A 21508-nucleotide genomic window follows, 5' to 3' on the forward strand; every position below is an offset into this window, starting at 1 on the left:
ACAATTCGCAGAATGATGTATCTGCGTTTATCAATTCACAGTTTTTAATATAAAACATAATAAATACACATTGTACTTAAACTGTAAATGTCACAAGATGGACTCAGAAAACACAAAATGGTCGAAAAACAAGATTTTGAGAAAAGTAATTGGGAAGATTTAAGACACCCATACTGTTATAAAGTATTTTTCTACGTTTTTCCAATATTTCTTTTATTGTTATAGGTCTTTCTTAATTCCCAGTTAGTTTTTCTTTTTTTTAAATCCAGTTTTAAATTGCAAGATTAGTCAACAGTAGTTAAGGATGAACAAAGATTTCACAGACTTTACTAACCGTTGGTTTCTGAGACCAAAATGTCTTAAAACATGTCATCCCTCTCATTATCTTTGACAAAACTGAGATGATTTAAACGGGGATTTTGGTCTCAGAAACCCATAAATAATCCATTGATTATATAACAGTATCTTAGTGAACTAACTGGATCAAAGTAAATAATATAAAATATTACTAAACAGGTAAAGGAATGTTTGAAAGGTTTACAATTTTTATTTAATTTATTGATAAATTTAACGTTTTGTCCAGTGATTCAAGCAACGAAATACACTATAGCAGTATTCACTACGTCGTGGTTATCGATTCCAAATATCAAGCATTCGCCAAAAGAAAACTGAAACTTGCTAGGACCATCGAGATCACAATTAATCACATTAGCACAAATAACTAAATAATTAACAAAGAATGTGATAATACTTCACCTTTTTCGGTTTAATAAATAAAGCGATAAGTTGTTCGATGGATACCATAGCATAAAAAATATATACAACATAAACTGTACAAAATAAATAATTGTAGTTTAGTATTTTTATAAATATCTACAAACTTCACTTTTTAAAAATGTCCTAATATATTGCACTAAGTCCTTTAAAAATAACACGCAATAGTTTCGTGCAAATAAATAATATTAAATTTTCATTTACAATAGAAATAGGTTGGAAATAAATAATAAAAGTGGATATAGATCGATAATACAATGATAAATTAAAAATTTAAATGCAAAAACACTAACTATCCTGTCATCTTACTAATATTATAAATGCGAAAGTTTAAATGGATGGTTGTTTGTTCTTACGTATCTCCAAAACGGCTAAACAAATCTCGCTGTAATTTGGCATGGACGCTGAACATAGTTTCGAAGATCACATAGGATCAATTAAGTTTTCTTTTTAATTCCTCGCGGACGAAAGCGCGGGCAAAAGCTTGTACAATATAATACTAACTTGTTATTATTTTGTAAAAATAATATATTTAACTTTTGTTTAAATTTTCCAATATAAACAAAGTAGAAAATGAAGCAAATAATTTCGTAATTGATACAAGGACGTGCGCAAAGAGATAAAATGGCCGATTATATTACGTTGCAAGTAAGTATTTTATGTTCTTAAATACAAGCCGAACCAATGATAAATTTAATAAAAAAAAAATACACTTTCAATCGAAAAATACTCGTTAATACAAATCAATTTTATGAAAATCGAATAGTCTAGAACAGTGATTGTCAAACTTATTTCTTTCACCGCCCCCTTTGAAAATGAATTATATTTCATAGCCTCCCTAATTTTTATTCAGCCCTAAAACTAAAAATCACAATTTCGTTACTTTAATTAATTTCAATGCCCATTTTTTGGGCCCCTTAGCGCCCCCTCTTAGGTTTCAAACGCCCCTAAGGGGGCGTTGTCGCCCACTTTTGGAGACAGTGGTCTAGAATATAACACAAAGAAATAAGTGAAATGAAAAAAAGTGATTATAACATTTATTTTTATTTTCTCAAGTTGTATTTTTATATCTCAATAAAATAGAAAAATATGTAAAATAAATAATAGTGAATATATAAATTAATAGTGTAATACTGTAACTCCTGAATATTTTTTCTTTGGTACGATCAATACTCAAACATACTACGGGTTTACACTGGCTAAACCTGTGTAAGAATCTATTGTCACTACCTGTGTCTTTATAATAAAGAAACAATTTTTTTTCTTATTTCGCTAATAAAAACCCACAGTAATAATATTACTAAACATTGTCTATATTTTATCATAATTTTACAATAGCCTCGTATGCAAAAACACTTGTTTGTGTGGCTACAGTATTTGACTATGCCGAATGTGCTACAGACTCATAAAGCATTAACTGTGAATAATATAGTTAATTAATGTATAAAAATATGTTCATCGTACTATGTAAGCGTGCACAGCAAGCTCTTCAATTGTTAAAATTCTTATATATCATATAATCATTACGAAGGTAAATCCTCCAATTTTAATAAAGACCTGAAAAAAAAATATTTTGTAATAGATTATCAATATAAATCAATATTCATTTAACAGTTAAACAAAGTGGCATTTTAAATATTTTTCCTATTTTTTTTAATCTTATAGTTTTCATGAACCTTTTTTTAAAGACAGAATTGAATAGAAAAAAAAACGATTTGCAGGATTTTTGTACTAAAACCTACTAGGACCTTGTAAAAACATTTAAAAAAGTCCGTGCACAACATGAATAAGCAAAAGAAGTATTACTTGAGTTATAATTACCTGCAGTAGTCTGGAGGTAAAGTCAATGTTTTATACCACAGAAGTATGTTTAAGAACACACTCCATGTCCTTAGAGGCCCAAATATAAAGGCCAGCGTGCCATACTCAAGCCAATAGAAATACGCCAATAAAAGTTGTATTGACAACAAAAATATAAAAGGTAAATTCTTCAAAAGTCGTTTAACACCTCTTAGATGTTGGCCAAATAATCTCATCTCTAGGCAATACGCCAATACAAAAACAAGGGGCATGTGTACAAACATCAACTGCACACTACCGTACATGTATGTAAACGGTTCTGGTATGTATGACCCCCTTATTACAATACCCCACGCAAATACGACACCAATGTATCCATCGATTAGTTCACCAACGACCCATGGTCCAAAAGGTATGTACAGCACATACAAAACTAAAGGATAGAAAACTCTATCTATCTTCGTAAGCAACCAAATCCTTCTAAGAATCTTGTTAGCGATGCCTCGGCGACATTTTGGCGGACGCTTTTGAAACCTCAGTATCACTAATGGTAATATATTAACCATCAACAGAGTTCCAAACAGTGTCTGAAACTAAAATCCAATTCATTAATAATAATCCTCCAAAAAACTATCTTATATTACGGTTACGTGACGCACTTACCACGCCACCAGCATCGAGCATAAGCAATATTCTCGGAACAACTTTGAATTGCAAATTTGATCCGTCTAAAGAAAATGGATGATCCACAATAGTTTTTCTTCCAATTTCATCCGTACCCATGACATATAAATTATGTAAACCACTTTTAAACAAATCAGGTTGCCATTGACAAACATACAAGGGTGTTTCTGCCAATTTGCACTGGGACCAATTTATTTTATCATAGGATATCTGTACGCTGTCAATATTTACATCGCTAAAGGCCAGGATTCTTACGTGAGTCGAATATCTAATCAAAGTCAAAGGCTCGCGACCGGGCATCGCATATAGCGCATGTTTCGGATTAGTCACAAGGACAACTGGCCACGTATTATGTTTTTGATCGACGAATGAAAAAATACCGTGGTCTATTGCCGCCAAACGGTACATTCTATTATCTTTCCAATCACCTAATTCGAGTTCAAGAAAACCTTTCCTTTGAATTGTGTACATTTGTGGTACTAATCCACCCATAGAATGAAGATGGCCACAGACGTAGACTTGAGATCCTTTTGCGTTGCTTATAAGTTGTCGGAGATTTAGTCTCTGCGAGTCTCTCTCTAAGGACAGTATACATGACGTAGGATAGTGGCCAAACCAAACGACATGATCGGCTTTCGATTCTGCTTCTAGCTTTAATTTCTGCAAGTGTTGCTGTTCTTGGTTATCTAATATGCCGATAAAATTGAACGGTCTCCGTATGCCAGGATCAGGGCACGCGTCAACGCCTAAGAAAGCTACTTTTACGCCATTTTCATTTAAAATATGAACATAAGATCTTGGGTAAGTTTTACCCTGGACAGAGTAATTTCTGAAATAATTCTCTTGAGCATTAATGTTTTTAATGTTGAAATTATCTGAAAATGGGGGACAAAAAAACGTTTTTAAGAAAATATATAGGTACAATAATTTTATTTAAAAACTAAACCATACTCTTTGAACATTTGCCCAACATATTTTAAGGAGATAATAAATATTGTTGTAAAGTAATAGACTAACGGTATTGTTAATTTATAACATTAATATTAAAATAATGTAAAAAATTAGTAGCCTTTGAATTCTTCCAGACTACTTTCTGTAGCTGTGCCAAATTTCAGCAAAATCCATGCAGCCGTTCCGGAGATATCTTCAAAGAAACATCCATCCATCCAAACATTCCAATTTGTAATATTAGTAAGATTATGAATCAATCTTTCTTTTTACTTATATTATAAATGCTAAAGTTATGCGAAATTTAGCATAAATGTAAAACATACACATAGGCTAATTAGGTTTTTTTTAATTCAGCGTGGACTGATCCGCAGGCCATAGCTAGCTAACACATAAAAGATAAATCAGTAAATTACACTATGAAACAACAAAGGAATCAAAAAATTTCTTTTAAACTATACTGGATTAAATGATAAAATTACTTACCATGATTTCCTCTTATATCTAACCAAATAGTTTTACTTGTAACTCCGGATTCTTGTACAATATTGTAATAGTATATCCATTCTTTTTTCACTTGAGAACTGCCCAAATTATCTTTTGCCTTAGCATCTGTGAGATCTCCTGTCGCCAGGACAATGTTTGGTTTTATATTTTTTACTGTGTTATCACAAAACTGCTGGAATTGGGATATTCTACCCGGATCTCGGAATATACTGATGTGTATATCAGAAATCTTAAAAAAAAAGAATTTTACATTATGTTATAAGCACATTAAGAGATAGAAAGAAAAAAATATTAACACACACGAACTTGATATAACAGTGTGGCAAAAAGAATACATAATACAACAAGGGTAAAAGAATCACAGAACAAATAAGTAAATTTCATTCAGTCAAGCTGGTATAAAGTAAAGTCCAAGATATTTTTCTCAATATGGAAGAGTCTCTCTAACCTTAATTTGACCGAAGGAAAATTACTCTCTCTTTTCTAGGTTCAAATGTATTTTACTCATAAGACTAAAAAAATCAACAGGTAACATGCTCAAATATATCCTATATGCATGATTGCAGTAAATATATTTATGAAGAGAATAAAGACCAATCAATTAAATTTGAAACTAAAAATAGTATCATTTAAAGAAAATGAATTTGATAGTAATTCTGTCAAATTTATTCTATCCTGTGTCCACAAATCAATAAAATACAAAGGAATTAATCTGTTTTCATAAAAATATAAGATAATACTTTTGTTTCTTTAACTAAAATAAATCAATTCCTCTGATATTATAATTTTTTTTAACTGATAGGTTGTTTAATCATTATTAAATTATAATAATCAATAAATTTACTATTACCGTATTTTTACTACTTTAAAATCAGTCAAGTATTATATAAGACACCGTTAACTTACTTGTAAAAACCATATTAAATTTTTACTGCTATCAGTTATTTTCATATATTTTTCACTTAGATATTTTGTGTAGTTTAGCCCCTCGTCTTTGTTTTCAATATAGAAATTGTGGTCTGTCGCTATAATATTTAGCAAGCTAGCCATAAATATTGATATAATTAATAACACACATAATAAAGAAATTGCAGCTTTTGAAAAAATCATATTGTTTTAACTGAAAAAAATGCACAATTACACTTTTTCGTTGTAAATAACAGTAATTGAAAAGTTTTTAAAGTCTTTCATAATACTAAAATACAAAACAAATGATTGAATACGATAACCAAACGTAGATTTTATTCAGTTTAACAAAGACAAGAATTCAGTTCTGCAAGAAACGGTTCACAAACTTACAGCTGACAATGACAGTCAATGACAGCTGAAGAAATTTGACATGTTTGATAAGCACTGATCTCTATAAATGGAAAGGCGATTGCTTGGAAACTTGGAAATTAGAAAGGACAGCTTTTGCTGCGTTCCGATTTAAACGCGCCTGTTGATGTTACGTGACAGTAAATTCTACCTATATTATTAGTTCGAATCTACACCACCGCTACAAACCGCTAGCTAACACCAGCGCCAATATTTTAAAAATAAAAATAATCACCAAATACTAAACTACGTCTTATATCCAGTCCATTGACAGAGGTCGGTGATGATAAGGTATTTTTTTTTATTTATTAAGGCATTAGATATCGGTGTCCTTTAGCCTGAAGATAAGGGATAAGATTTTAGTGCTGCCATTTTATATATAATATTTTTCTCTAGCAACAAATAAAAAACTCAAACGTGTACCTCAAGACTTGCTCTCAACAAGAATGTAACCAGAGTACAATAATAAACGTAGGAAAGCAACATATAAACGTAGTCTCAGTCTTAAAATACATAGTACGTAGTAGTAGTAATACGTATAAATATACAAAGATGTAATGTTTCATACAAGTTTGTCACGTCAAATGTCAATAGTTGCATGACGCATATATTATACTAGCTGTCGCCCGCGACTCCATCCGCGCGCAATTAATAAGCTTAAAAGACACGTTCGTAGATTTACCATAGCAGCGCCATCTATTGATTACTTACTCAACCCAGTCGAAAGGTATCGACATCTGTTAGAATCATTTGGAGTTAACAGATAATTGTGACTGTCAAATAATAACAGACAAATAATTAGCAATAAATTAAAATTGCGACTATAATTTGAGATTTAAACTATCCTATCTCTCAAGTTGGATCGAACTGCACATGGTGTGCGAATTTTATTATAATCGGTTAAGTGGTTTAGGAGTCCATTGAGGACAAACATTGTGACACGAGATTTATATATATTAAGAAGATTAAAACAGTGTAATGAAACCTTTCCCAAATTCAAAAAATTGAAGTGCATAATTGAAAAAATTTAAAGTTAAATTAACTAAACTATGTGTTTATCTGTTAATTATTTTTATTTCATTATTATAATTATAGAGCTAATTTTTTTTTATAAGATAAGGGGGCAAACGAGCAGCGGGAAGACCAAGGTGTTCATCGACGCCCATGGACATCTGCGATACCAGAGGAACCGCAGATGCGTTGCCGGCCTTTGACATGGTGATACGCGGTACACGTACACTGTATACGGAAATACCGCCGAGAACAGACCATTCCACAACGCTGATTAACTTATATTGCAAAATTTTATTTTATTTTATTAATAAAGTTGAAAAAACCTATCGAAGTATTCTCGAACTTATCGCAAGAGACTTTTATATAAAGAGCTTATGAAAAGTTACCAAAGAAAAACATTCAGACGAATTAAAAACCTTATTTTTGAAGTCGGTTAGAAATTTAGTTTTTTTTTTCGTAGTAGTATATGCTAATTTTTTGGCAATTTGCATCTATTCGCGGTGGCATTGTTAACAACGTAATTCAGTCTGTTTGTAATGTTACTTGCTGAAACTAGCTACTAGAGTACATTACAATACAATTTTATTGGTAATGTATAAATTACAGGTCATTAAAGTCAAAGTTATACAGTCGATCTTATGTATACTGTACATTTTGTATGTAAATATGTTCCAAGTAGTACTACGCGGTCATAGGTACTAACCGATAAGGTTGGTTCTTTCTAGGCTACTATTTTCAAGCCATGTAAAACTATTCTATGGCAACATATTTAAAGTAACTACTTAAATTCTACGATCCTTATAAGAATTGCATTGAATTTATGTTGCCATAGAATTGTTCAATGGTTCATTGTTTCCTAAACGTCCGTAAAACGCTATTGAATACGCATGTATGTATGTACTTAGCTGTAATCGGTATTGGGAGGCGGAGTTTTGAAGTATATTAATTTTAACGCTCGCATTCCATCCAAGACGCCGCAAAGTCGCGCAGCCGGCATGAGACGCGAGGAGAGGCGCGGCGCGGCGGCTTGCCCGCGAGGCCCCGCTCCGAGCGAAGCCTACGGTCGCGGCCGGTACCCGCGCCCGCGCCACTATCTTGCCGCATTCCACGGAGCCGCAGTCGGCGCGCCCCGCGCGTGCCTTCGTGCCTTCGCCGACCCACGCGCACTCCTCGCCTCGGTTCGCTTGCTTGTCGCTTCACTTAGTCGTTCCTAAGCGGTGGCAGAGTATGCGCATTTGCGCTGCGTGACGCGTTGTGCCTATGAGATCGCAAATATAGTGTGCAGTGCAGTGCTTATGCGTACTCGTGACGCCAGTTTATTGTGTTATTGCGATTGCTATTGGATTTGTTTATTGATGGTGAGTGGAGTAGTTCTTCTATTCGCCGTGGAACGCCGCCGTGGAAGCGCGCGCTTTCACGATGCGGCCACTTTCATTTCATACACATAGGTCGAATTCCGCGCGTCAGCGCCGTCCACACCGCGGCCGCTGACCCTGCGCCCGCGCGTCTTTTACACCAACACTGCTGCTGAGCTAACCAAAGGCCAAGAGCTTAGACATTACTGACTGACAAACCGGCACATGGTGCAAGTACTAGCGTACATATAATGGTCATTTTCGTAATTGTCATCTTTGCCACGAAAGACGTAAAACAAACTGCACGAACTGCAATTACATTATGATTATACATACTACATAGATGTATATATTATACCAATTCAACTCCAATAATATATCATTTTAATTAGGTACAAAAACTTAACAAAAAGTTCTACTCTAGTAGACCAAACAATGTCATGATTGGAACGTTGATATTTAAATTGTTTTTTACGAATTTATTTACTTAAATAATAATGGTACAAACATTAAACAAAGTTTATAAGCAGGTTTCATATCGTCCAACATTTTATCATACCAAGGCTTGAAGATGATATCTAGACATTCTAAAATACATCAAACTTTGTAAAGTAAGTGATTAAATAATAATTACCAACAAAGCAATGCTACACCGGAATATGATAGATGATAAGTTGTGGTTCGACGACAATCACGTTCTATTCAGGTGATAAGGTTCTAGCTATTCAACTCGTGAAACATTTAGCCCATGCATTAAGCTGCTTAGTAGTACCTATTCCACGTTTAAAGTTTAAATAACCTGTTAAATAACAAAATTACTTACATTGAGTTGAATGTAAAAGAAAGTGAATTTAAATACATAAAAACGCTTTTAAAATTATGTTGGTATGATGTGTAGTATGGAAAGTTACCTACAAACATACTATAAAAGATGTACCTACATATTATTAACACCGATTATTTCTTATTTTTACTAAACAAATTTTATAAGTAAAAATCAAAACATTTACATAGCATGTTACCAATGTAATAATCAGCTTATAAGCACTAATAAATCGGCATAAATTTGCCAGTTACCCTTGACCAGTTTTTAATTTTTACTTACCAATATACATATGTATACATAGTATGTAAGTCATATTCTACATATATCTTGCCAAAACATTATTTACTAAGAAGAAAGTAAACATGTTTTACCTGTTGTATGAGATCTGTACTTACCTTGAAGTTATAATTACCGAACTGCGTGTTAAAAATAAAAATTGTAATGGCGATAAACATCTATTCTTTCGCGTGTTTTATTAATACCAAAAATCTTTTTTTACTGAACTTAACAATCCAATATTTCCCAAATATAGCATTATTCAGTAGAGTAATTATTTTTAAAGTGTTCTTTCTCTACGAACGCATATATCACTTGTATACATATATGCATTTTAAGTTTTTAATTGTATAAAAATAAATGCAACGGAAAACCGATTTGCGTGAAGCTAGCTAACCGCACGTTCAAATTGCTTCAGTGATTGATAAATTAAATGATTCATTAACTGACAAACAGGCTAGGTACCGGCGGGCGCGACCGCATTCCTTTGATAGCATACTGTATAAATAAAACTCACGAATGACAAGACGTAGACGTCAGCTAGCATAATAATAAATGTCTATGTAATTTTGTAATGTACCTAATAGATATCGTATTAGGACAAAATTTAACGACATCAATTTTTTAATGACTAACATTACTAGATAAACGTTTAGAGAGCGTCGACGACGCAATACACATTCTGGACTTGTTATACCTACAAAGGTTCTGGATTCGATTTTCGCGACGTACAAATTTGTTTTTTGTCCTATAGGATTTCATATTTTCCAACATTCTAAAAAACTAAAGATATATCAAGGTCGTAATCGTACCCGAATGACCTGTTTATTGATTTAGGATTCGGTGGGATGACTAGTAAACACTAGAAAATATCGTGTTTTAATTGACTATCCAATTTTTATCTACTATAGTTTCGTAGTTACAAATCTTGACTGTAACATCACGGCCAAAATGTAATCCTTCCTAGGTCACTTACTTATCAATTTGCTAACTTCATAACATTTGTACTCTACGTATGATGGTACTCAAACTGGCACTTTAATACGCCATTCTTCAAAGAACTGAGTTTGTTAGCATTTTATCCTATTTTACCTTAAAAATGTGGGTATCTTTGTAAATTGCCATAAAATGTAGCGCTTCTTGTTAAGACCGGTTAATAGAACTAGAAGTATAATATATTTTTGGTGCTTATAAATTCATCATCATCATTATAAGCCCACTCCTGTGTGGCTCGGGTCCTGCCCTCAGTTAGAGGTGACTAGGAGAAAGTCAACCATGATGACCCAGTGAGGGTTGGTTGATTTTACACATACAAAATTAATTTAAAAGATGAAGATTTAAACAGGAATTGGAATTAAACCACCGATATTTTTCAATAATTGATTATTCCTATTAATCCTACCTTACTTAAAGAATCTGATTCAGGTATCGCTTTCGGAATTTGGTTTTTCTCGTTGATAAAACATAATATCTGATTTAAAATGTGAGTGGTGAAATGTATATTAATCTTACTATTCTTCACTTTTTATTAATAATATTATTATTGCGAATGTAAGGATTGTTGTTTGTTAGAACGTATCTTCAGGACAGATGTGTGGATCTCGCTAAAATTTGCTATAGATGTAGAATATAGTCTGGAAAAAAACATAGGCTACTAATTAAGTTTTATTTTAATGACGCGCGGACGACAACTAGTTGAATAGAACACAGTCTCGAGTAACACATGAGAACTTTTCATTCTGCGCAGACGAAGTCGCGGACAAAAGCTAGCTTAAAACAATTTAATAGGAATTGCTTAAATAATTAGTATATTGACATCGTATTCGTTCGTTTACGACGGATTTCAGCCAAAACCCCAGATCAAGAACAGTATTCGTGTCTTTTGTAATTTATCTCCAAACAAGAAACTTTTTTGTTTAGGACAGAAAGAGATCCGATTGTATTTACCACTATATATAAGTGATACGTGCTGTCAGTATACTGAAGCAATCGAGAGCCATGTATTATTATTGACCTTGCTTTTTTATGGAAACCCTTGCGCTGTGGCCCGATCAATGTTTTGTGCCTATTACAAAAACTCTCACCCTTCAATGTCTGTCTAGACATGCTCAAACCCATACTCTAAAACGAAGCATCTAACTTCCTTATCATTGTTTCATATCATGTATTATTAGACGAAGCCTCTGTGTCAAAACTGTATCCTCACACCAAGTGCCTTTACAGTTCGTTTCGATATTTCATTTAGATGCTGTGCACTTAAGTGCAAGCTGTTAAGTGATATACTCATCCAAAGACAATGAAGAACAAGATAATATAATAACAAATAGTGACAATGAGGGCAATGGAGACAATATGATTGTCTTAGATAGGCATGTTTAGGCTACGTCGGACACATCATGATGAGCAAGAATACATCCTTCGTTTAGAATTTAGATTGTAAGTCTAAATTAAATAAACAGAGGAATGTCAAATTCCATACATGGCGGCCATGTTTGATGTTTTTATTTTATTGAAAATTTGTTGATGAAGTGAAGTGATCTTCTAAAACAAGGGTAGCTAATGTCATATAGTTTTGTGAGAAAAAGTATTTTACCAGAAATATTTTGAAATTTAGTTTTCATTGGAATCCAGTCTTAACATATAGGTTTGATATATTTATGAGTAAAAGCAAAACAGACGCTTATAACATAAGGTTAACGTGCAAAAAGAACGGTCGATAACCGAAACTAAACAGTCGTTGAAAAGAAAGCCGAGATTCGTTGCAAAAACGTATGGATAGATAAACCTATATACTAATCCGGAGCACAAAAGCAATAGACGGAACATCAACGGAAAGCGTACTGATATGACAAAACAGAGGTCAGATGCCTTTAACAGCCGGACGAAGCCATTTAAAATAATATTTCTACACCTTTTAATATATACATGTACAAATATAACCAATATTTTTACGATTAAAAAAACTAGGAACACAAATTTCATGATATTAAATTTTATTAATTTTTATAATAATTAAATACAATTGACTAATTATGAATTGTACAAATCATTATAAATTTCACAGGACAGCAATATAACCTTGGAAATCTTCGTTATCTGGGGGAATACCCGTGTTACACGGCAGAATAAATATCTATGGCTGTATGCATAAACTTTACATCTAGACCTTAGAGGAATTACTTACAAGTTAATCCTCTAAGCTCTAGACGAGCGTTCTGAGAGCAAAAGTGATGCGTGTTAGAAGCTCCGCAGTGGTCTTTTTATGGTAAATTTCCCCAGTGTCGGTTACACTACAATTTTAATATCTTATTTTACTAACATTATAAATGCGAAAATTTAGATGGATGGATGGATGAATGGATATTTGTTAGTACATATCAAAAATCATCTTACGATAAAACGCCAAAATTGTATGAAACTGAAACGCTCAATCTAGAGGTAATATAGCTATGGTTGTATAATTACTGATTGAGTATATCGTGTCCAACTACTATTATGATTGTTAGGATAAGCAATCAATCGGTAACTCGTGTAAAACTTTCGTCGCTTACATTGACTTAAAGTGCGATCAAACACATAATTCGTTTTTTGAAAGTTCGAAAAAATGGATTTATTCAATTTTTAATATTAGCTTGGTCATCGAATCTTGTAACTTAAATTAAGTCACTTACCGTTATCAGATTTTTTTAAATTAAATCACACCTTTAATCCTGATGACAATGCAATTGTTTATATTCAGTACCACTGTAAATATAAGATGGCCGCCATCATAGAATAGCGGATGACATATTTTATTACCCCCTTGACATATTTATCAAATGAAAGGGATCACGGACAGAATATGGTACACTGGAAAATCAAAAATAACCGCCGTCACAAAATAATTGATGACACATTTATGTACAACCACCCTATTAGGGTTAAACCTTTGAACCCCATTATCAAATGAAAAGATTTGATTAATAGCACTACGTGGTAAAATCCAAATTTAAACATTAACTATAAACTTAAAAATATATTGTTAAAGTACAGGAATAGGCTCAATAAATATATTTTTTTAATATTACTTGTTTTTAGAATATTAGGCACCTATCTACCTTGCTTTTTAAACAAAAAACTAATATCTGTATCATGAACTTGGTTGAGTATATTTTGATAAATCTTTATCTCCAAAAATGGGACCCACCTGCCAGCACTACCTTTCGATTCAAAAAATATTAAAATTGGAGTACCAGGAGCGAAGTTACGTGGTACACATTAAAAAAATACAGACGAATTGATGACCTTCTTTTTGAAGTCGATTAAAAAATGTTTGACAATGATTAATTGTGAATTTTATTACACATTACATGCATTTTCTTAAAATTATCATCTTAGTCTTGACTTATTATTTTTATCAAGATGCCAACTTTAGCGAGGCGTCGAAAAGACCGGTTAAACAAGGTTCACACCGGCAATTTACAACCAAAAAAACAAACGTATTTACATAAATTTCCAGGGCCGCACGGCCCATAGACGACGGCATTCCTCAAGATCCATTATCGTCATAACAATGCACAAGTGTCAAAAGTGTTGGCAAGATGTCGAAAAGTGGAGGCAACGACGACCATCGGTATGCGAGGACGCAAGATGCGGTCTGCGCGGTGGGGGGCGGGGTGGAGGTAAAGGGAGGGGGGTCGGCATCTGAAGGTCGTCCGCATTCCACGCGTCGCCGTCCGCAGCTACCGCGCTTACGTAGCGCCCCCCTCCCCGTGGCCCGCACCCGTCGCCCGCGCTCTGCGACCGGTTGCCCCCACCCGCCGCGCCTCACCGCCATCACAGACTATCGCGCATTTACTAAAACAAAAAACGTGTTCTTATGGCTATCAAGAGCCAAAGAGCCGCAGAGGTACCGGATGCGATGAAATTTATTCGCATCTAGTTTTTTCTTAAAAGAAGCCTGTGGTGCTACATTCCAAATATCATGTTTATATACAAAATGTAAATAAAGTCCACGTAAGCATTTTAAGCAAACGTTCAAATTAGTTTATATAGAAGAACAAATTAATAGTAAATAGAAAATAATTATTAAGAAATATATAGAAAATATTTATAAATATTAAAACAAACCTATCACACGGGATCCGTACATTTTTCTTGGGTGAAATATAGCTCATAGGTTATTCTAGATCTATCTGTTTCATATTAGGGTCATTCACTCGTTCGACATTGTTACCAACATTCTTCCAAACTTTCGAATTTCTAATATTAGTAAAATAAGATCGTTGTCAGTCGTCACTCCCTTCTTAATTATGTCATCTTTCACGCAATCGACCCATATTTTTTTAGGCTTATACCTACCTATATACAGGGTATCCGGAAAAGACGTGTACAACGGAGTACCACAGATTCCTTAGTCAAAAATATGACGATGTAACCCAACTTACCTCTGGCCAAGATAATCTTATAAGAGCGTCAGTGGCGCATAGAGGCCTTCAAAGTTTATTTATTATTTTACATTTTAATCTTGCAAACGATCTTGTCATATAATAATACAACAAAAACAATGTAACTAACGCCTGTAACCTGGAGAGGTAGTCAGACTTCCATTTGGCGCGGTCCTGACACACCGTATCGTTAGTTCCACAACCATCGTTTATTCAGCGTTAACAAACAATATCTTATTGTTTTGTAACTGTTAAAAATATACTATACTTGGAAGAATAAAAGTACCAAGTAAAACAAGTCTATTGATCATAACTATTGTACTATAAAACCCGAACAATTTTGTTCTAAACAAAGTTTGCGTTGAAGCAGGTAGTAGAAAGCAAAATTTATAAAAAAAAAGATTGGAATGCACAGATGGTGGCAGCACATCCCCTTCGGCATTAAAAATGCAGATGGACATTTTGAATACAATATCCAAAACTGTTTTTGCTCAGGTTATTTCTTTCGTGAATTTAATTTCGTTTTATGATATTCATGGTGGCAAAATAGAAATAAAGGAAATACATATGATGTTTAGGTACTTGCGAAGTTGCGAGTGCCATAAAATATACATACATATTTCATACGAAAACTATGTGATGGCAAATTAGTAAAAATCGCGTACTACGTTCCTGTTTTATCGGTGTACTTTCGATTTTAAGTCAATTAGCGTTGATATTAAGGAAGATATTTTGTTGTTTACAGAGCGAGTAACAGTTGTCTCGAGATGCGACATGCGCGCTCTGTGTTCGGTTCGCGGGCCGCTCGGGGAGGGCGGGGAGCGCGCGCTCGCGGCCGGCGCGCGCCTGCTGGCCCTGCGCACGCCCGCACACCCGCAGCCGCTGCACTTCGTCGTCGAGGCGAAAGCCAGAGTCAAACAGCTCAAAACGCTGGCCGATTCTCATGTACAGCTACAGGGCATGATCGACACCGAACTCTTTGGATTAGCAATTATGCAAAGTAAATTACTTTTTGAGATAAGTTCTTTTAAGATTTTTCTCGAATCGAATATTAATAAACATCGCTTTCAGATGGCGAGTATCTGTTTGTTGATGTGGAAAGCAAACTATCGAAATACGCACCAAAGAGTTGGAGATCATCTCATACACATGTAAGTGATTTCTACTTTATTATTTATTATTAAACTAACTGTCGCCCGCTTAATTGAAAACAACTTTATTAATAGCCTATGTGTTCTTCCAGAATATGCTCTATATCTATGCCAAATTTTATCAAAATCCATTGAGCCATTCCGGAGATACCTAGAAACAAACATCCATCCAAACATTCGCATTTATAATATTAATAAGATATTAACAATTCTATATAAATCTTTACAGTCAGTCGTGCCATTATTTAAAACATTAAATATTTATCTGTTTTTCATTTACAGGGCTTGGACGCAAATGGAAAACCATTGCTTGAGCTCCACCTAGTCGTACAGTTTCATGTAGAAAGTCCACTTTTGTTGCACGATGAAGTTGGCCGACATTTATATTTTCTACAATTGCTACACAATTTACGAACAAGAGACGGATTGCCAACCGAGGTTGTGCTATTACTTATTGGTCTAGCTCTTCAAGCGAAATACGGAGATGCTGAAGCATACGACGACCGGGATTACTTCAAATTGGAAGACTATGCACCTTCTTCGCTTACGGGAGATTGGGTAAGCGCAGCTGTACGTGGATGTCATCAGGAACACAAAGGTTTATCGAAATCAGCTGCAGAAACCAGATTTATACGCGAAATATGCCTACTTTCAGATACAATAAACTCTCATAGGTATCGTTTGAAACAAACGAAAACAGAATCAGAACCAGGGACAGTCTGGCTTTTAGTTACCGCAAAAGGAATAAAAATATTACCTGAAAGTGGACCAGTATCAAATTTCATTTGGAGCTCGATAGGTAAATTAAGTTTTGATAGAAAGAAATTTGAAATTCGCACTGAACGAGGAAAAATTACATTGTATTCTTCAAGCGAAGAAAAATGTAAATATTTGTTTGCTCTATGTAAAGAGACTCACCAATTCTCGATGAAAATTTCTTCAAAACTCAATGAGATTTTGAGACGTGAAGAAGAAGAACGTAAAATTTGTTACGGCTATTCCAAAACGCTCAATTTCCAGTTTTGTCAGAACAAAAGTGAACAAAGGATATCCTTGATATCTTCTACTAGTTCAAACACAACATCGGGAATTGTCAGCGACAGAGTCCAATCGGAGGACGAGCTAGAAATTATGATAGACTCACCCCCAGCACCTTCGACGGAGAGTTTAGCGTTCGCTCATTTATTAGACTGCTCAAATTCATACCTTATACGAAAAATGCCCCAAGATAATCAACCTTTAAAAAAAACATCATCTTTACAATTACAAAAAGCTAAAATGCGAGTGAAAAAAACGAAAGACGAAGGAGAGTGCTCTTTTAACAATGAAGTTACGCTGGAAAGGCCAAATTCCACTTGTCAAGACGAAAATAATTCTTTGAATGATCAAAGCCCAAATGAAACTTTATTAGACAGCCCTGTTTCTGGAAAGATTAAATGTCCCGGATCCCAATGTTCATCTTCTTGTAGCACGGTTATAATGAATCGAGCGGGTCTCAGCACCCTAAGCAGAGCATCCAATGGAAGCAGCTTGGAATTAAGTTTTAATCATACAGCTCAGAATTCAATGATTAGTGACAACAGTGCAGAAGGAATTGATGTGGAGTATTCTCAAGACACAGCATCAGCTCTTTATGATGGTTTAGGGCAACCCGCAACAATTGCTGCCTCTAGTGAAACCAGTGGAGTATACACTATGGGTAGTTCAGAACTCACAACAAGATCGAAAACGTACACAATGTCTGAGGACTGTAGAACTGAATACGGAAGTTCACACTACGACAGCTACAAGACACCTAAAGAAAATGATCTCGCCGATTTCGATAGTGTTTCTTCAATCTTAAAAAATAAATCTGAGAGAAACATGATGACGTCTAATACTCTGAGGCTTCAAGCTTCATTATCAAATACTGATTGTGTCGACGGTGTCAACACTTTTTGCAATCAAGACCATGTTGACAAAGACAGTTTGTATCGAGAACGTGCAAATTCTAACGTTAGTGCTACTTCTTTTCATGGTGATGGTAGTGACCCAACGGATAATAAACGTAATTTACTAAGTGCAAGTGAGTTAAGCGATCTCATAGTAGGGCGAGGTGTCTACCCAAAAAATCAATCCGTAAGTGACACATTTGATTCTGTGTCGGACTATGTCAGATTGCCTTTACCGTTTTCTGGTGATAGTTACCTTCAAGGACACGAAGATACAGCTCCTTCAGATGACAACTATCTTAATAATGCATTTTTCGATAGACCTCCAACGCCGCCGACAAGAATCGATAGCCGTAAGTCGCAAAATCTATCCCTACCAAATATTTTAGAAATCGATGGAAACTTGCCAATCCCACAACGCTTTCCCGAAAAACCGCCGCCTCCTTATGAATACAATCACAAAACCCTTTCTTCGTACAATACAGACACTAAGCCTCCACCCGCTTATCCTGGAACGACCGGTATAACTAGAAAACAAAAAGTCGACAAAGAAGAAGTGGCAGCTAGAGTTGTGACTTCTAAACCGATGATAACAGTTCTAAAGGCGGAGGCGGGTGAAGTAAATACTTCTAGCGAACGGACATTTGCAAGTCCTATGGTCTTAGAACATAGATTCCAGAAATCAAAAAGACATCAAGCTTCTAGTCGTAGAGCCGAAAGGTCGAAATTAGCTCAAGGTGTAACCAATAGTTTGTCACCATCGCGAGAAATACCACTGCACGGAGTAGATTCAAACGTATTTGTAGCAATGATGAAACTCCCCCCACCCCCACCGCCTCCAAGGCACAATCGCCTTCCTCCGCCGCCGCCCGCCGCACGCCTACCGCCTCCACCTCCGCCGCTAAATCCAGTCTTTCATCAACAACTGTACAGTGACGTAGATTACGTTTACTACCCAATTCAGGATCCTGCAGTATCTCAACAAAATTACCTTGATCATAAATTTACAGAATCCCGATTATCGAACATGCATAAAAGTAACATACAATATCGTAGTACACCATATCTATCGACTTCTCTATCTGCCTCGTCCACTTATGGATCGATACAAAATCTATCCGATTCATACATCCAAACACCGGGTGTGCGAACTAGTTGGTACTCGATGACGAGCAGGACATCGCTAAGTTCCCATTCTATGAATTTCGAGAGGCCGCCTTTACCGCCGAGTATTCCAGATATCGCTACTTTTTCCAGAACTAAATCCCAAGAAAACATTTTGAGTGTCAAGGATCCACCACCGGTGAAACTAAGACGCATGCCACCGCCGCCGCCACCGCCGTACGAATACAAGAAGAAGTTGCCCACGCAACTAAGAGAAGCAAAAATTCCGAATTATAATGTTACTATTAATAGCGATGTAAAACTCTCTAAAAATAGAGATTCTAATTGTGATTTAGATATAAAAACACTTAGGGAAAAAAGCAAAAACTTAGATTTGCCTTTAATAGCGGCTTTATGCAACGATCGTTCGTTATTAAAGCAAACGAAAGCTTTTGGTGCTCCAAAGTTGATTAAACAAACAGGTAGTGACTGTGAAAGTGAACTAAATAGTGCCAAGCCTATTCAACACACCACCGATACAGTAGATCTTAAGAATAAACAAGAAATAAATACTAGAAGACCCGTACCCATACCAGGGACTCAGAAAAAAATTGTAATGCGTAATCCAACTGACAAACTTCCAGCATTGCCCGGTGCTGAAACTCATACACCTAGAGCTTTGTCTAATACATACGTAATGCATCCGAATGTCGCCGTTAAAAGCAAAAAAATACAGCCTAATGTGTGATGTGACATTAAATTCCAACTTATGTCTTGTGAATCCTTCCAGTGCTATGAGCTCATATACACTTCATAACCTAAAAGACTGAGATTAGTTAGATATTTTACGCTGACTCGAATTTTCGTTTTAAACATTATTTAAGTAATATTTTCAAATTATGTGTTTATTACGAAATTCGATTGTATCATTCATTAGTACAAGTTGTATAAGTCAAATGTACAGAAAGACATTTAGACGTATATGTATAATTAGGAACTAAAATATACACTTATTTTTTATTACCGTGAAAGTATTTTTACATCGCCCTAAATAAACTCTAATATAAAATAATCGTTAAGACATTCCAATAACTCAATCTATTTTTGATCAATCACCTTACATACCATATTTCTATATTTTACAAAAGTTTTTTACTTTGTATAATATTTTTTAAGACGCATAATGGTTCGTATTCGGATTTACTATTATTTAATAAAAAATTACAAATTATGAACAAGAATAGAATGTGTATGAGAATAACCTTTTGAAAACTTTATTTTACAGTTTCTACTACGATAATGCAACCTGTGTAAATGCTGGAAGCTTTGTTGAACTGTTTTACAAATAATTTATTGAATCTTGTTCTTTTTTAAATTCTCTATGAAATAGCGAATTTTCTTTTTAAACAGTAATAGTAATACTCAATGTTTTATACGTAGATATATAATCTGTAGATACCTACCTATCTGGAGCATAAATTAGGAGGAAATGCGGGTTTATAATACAAAATAACATTTGGAATATCAACTCTAGAATAGACGTCAAACTTGTATGAAACACTCCATCTACAGGTTATATTAGGTCCTTACATATGAAATTGGCGTTTTTCGTACTGGCCATTTTAATCACGAATTTCTCCTCTTTGGTAAGGAATTCCAAATTCAAATTTGTACAGCTATAGACTCATGTATTTGTGGTTCGATGACCGTCATTCATTTGTTTTTTTCTTCTGTTTTTTTCTGTTTGCGTCACTCATTTTACAAAATGGAAAACTTAAAATATCGCATTATTTACGAGTACGAGTTCCGCCGTGGCACTAGTGCTGCGGAAACGACTCGAAGGGTGAATGATGTGTATGGCGGTCGTGTTGCAAAAGAAAACACAGTTCGTTTTTGGTTCCAACGTTTTCGTTCTGGAAATTTCGATCTGCAGAACAAGCCCCGTGGACGGCCTGAGACTCAAGTTGATAATGAAGAGTTGAAGGCTATTCTGGAAGCGGATCCATCGCAAACCACGTCCGAGTTAGCTGCAGGCTGCGATGTTAGTGATAAAACTGTTTTAATTCACTTGAAGCAAATTGGGAAGATTAAAAAGCTTGAAAGGTGGGTACCTCACGAATTGACTGAAGCAAACCGGCAAACGCGCGTCGACTGTTGCGTTACATTACTAAACCGGCACAATAATGAAGGTATTTTAAACCGAATCATTACCTGTGATGAAAAATGGGTTCTTTACGATAATCGGAAGCGCTCAGCGCAATGGTTGGATCCTGGCCAGCCAGCCAAATCCTGCCCCAAGCGAAAATTAACCCCAAAAAAGTTACTTGTAAGCGTTTGGTGGACTAGTGCCGGTATTGTTCATTACAGTTTTCTCAAATCTGGCCAGACTATTACG

At 34.9% G+C, this 21508-nt stretch overlaps 2 protein-coding genes across 4 annotated transcripts; one reads left to right on the plus strand and one right to left on the minus strand.

Moving 5' to 3' along the window:
* Positions 1–1874: 1874 nt before the first annotated feature.
* Positions 1875–8016, minus strand: LOC106714971 (transmembrane protein 62). 3 transcript variants are annotated; one of them, XM_045678823.1, is made up of 6 exons: positions 7946–8016; positions 5620–5833; positions 4693–4942; positions 3238–4133; positions 2596–3167; positions 1875–2331 (listed from the first exon to the last, which is right to left on the minus strand). In XM_045678823.1, the coding sequence occupies exons 2-6, from the start codon at positions 5821–5823 to the stop codon at positions 2298–2300; spliced, it is 1956 nt and encodes a 651-aa protein (XP_045534779.1). In that variant the 5' UTR covers positions 5824–5833; positions 7946–8016; the 3' UTR covers positions 1875–2297. The 3 variants fall into 3 exon arrangements, with proteins under 3 accessions (XP_045534779.1, XP_045534780.1, XP_014363617.2); XM_045678824.1 differs by having other exon boundaries at positions 5620–5755; positions 7946–7977; XM_014508131.2 differs by lacking the exon at positions 7946–8016 and having other exon boundaries at positions 5620–5998.
* A 223-nt stretch (positions 8017–8239) lies between these two features.
* LOC106714970 (protein expanded) lies at positions 8240–20138 on the plus strand. The gene is made up of 4 exons (XM_014508129.2): positions 8240–8402; positions 15673–15927; positions 15999–16078; positions 16361–20138. Exons 2-4 carry the CDS (start codon positions 15702–15704, stop codon positions 19859–19861), a joined length of 3807 nt encoding a protein of 1268 aa, XP_014363615.2. The 5' UTR covers positions 8240–8402; positions 15673–15701; the 3' UTR covers positions 19862–20138.
* Positions 20139–21508: the final 1370 nt, after the last annotated feature.

Source organism: Papilio machaon, chromosome 7 (genome assembly GCF_912999745.1).
Source record: "Papilio machaon chromosome 7, ilPapMach1.1, whole genome shotgun sequence".
Classification (NCBI taxonomy): domain Eukaryota; kingdom Metazoa; phylum Arthropoda; class Insecta; order Lepidoptera; family Papilionidae; genus Papilio; species Papilio machaon.

Excerpts from the sequence above, each read along its gene's own strand:
- LOC106714971 (XM_045678823.1), bottom strand. The coding sequence starts at position 5,823 with ATGATTTTTTCAAAAGCTGCAATTTCTTTATTATGTGTGTTATTAATT. Across the intron at positions 4,943-5,619 it reads ATTTAATATGGTTTTTACAA|ATTTCTGATATACACATCAG; the intron begins GTAAGTTAACGG and ends TTTTTTTTTAAG. Across the intron at positions 4,134-4,692 it reads AGATATAAGAGGAAATCATG|ATAATTTCAACATTAAAAAC; the intron begins GTAAGTAATTTT and ends CCCCATTTTCAG.
- LOC106714970 (XM_014508129.2), top strand. The coding sequence starts at position 15,702 with ATGCGCGCTCTGTGTTCGGTTCGCGGGCCGCTCGGGGAGGGCGGGGAG. Across the intron at positions 15,928-15,998 it reads TGGATTAGCAATTATGCAAA|ATGGCGAGTATCTGTTTGTT; the intron begins GTAAATTACTTT and ends CATCGCTTTCAG. Across the intron at positions 16,079-16,360 it reads GGAGATCATCTCATACACAT|GGCTTGGACGCAAATGGAAA; the intron begins GTAAGTGATTTC and ends TTTCATTTACAG.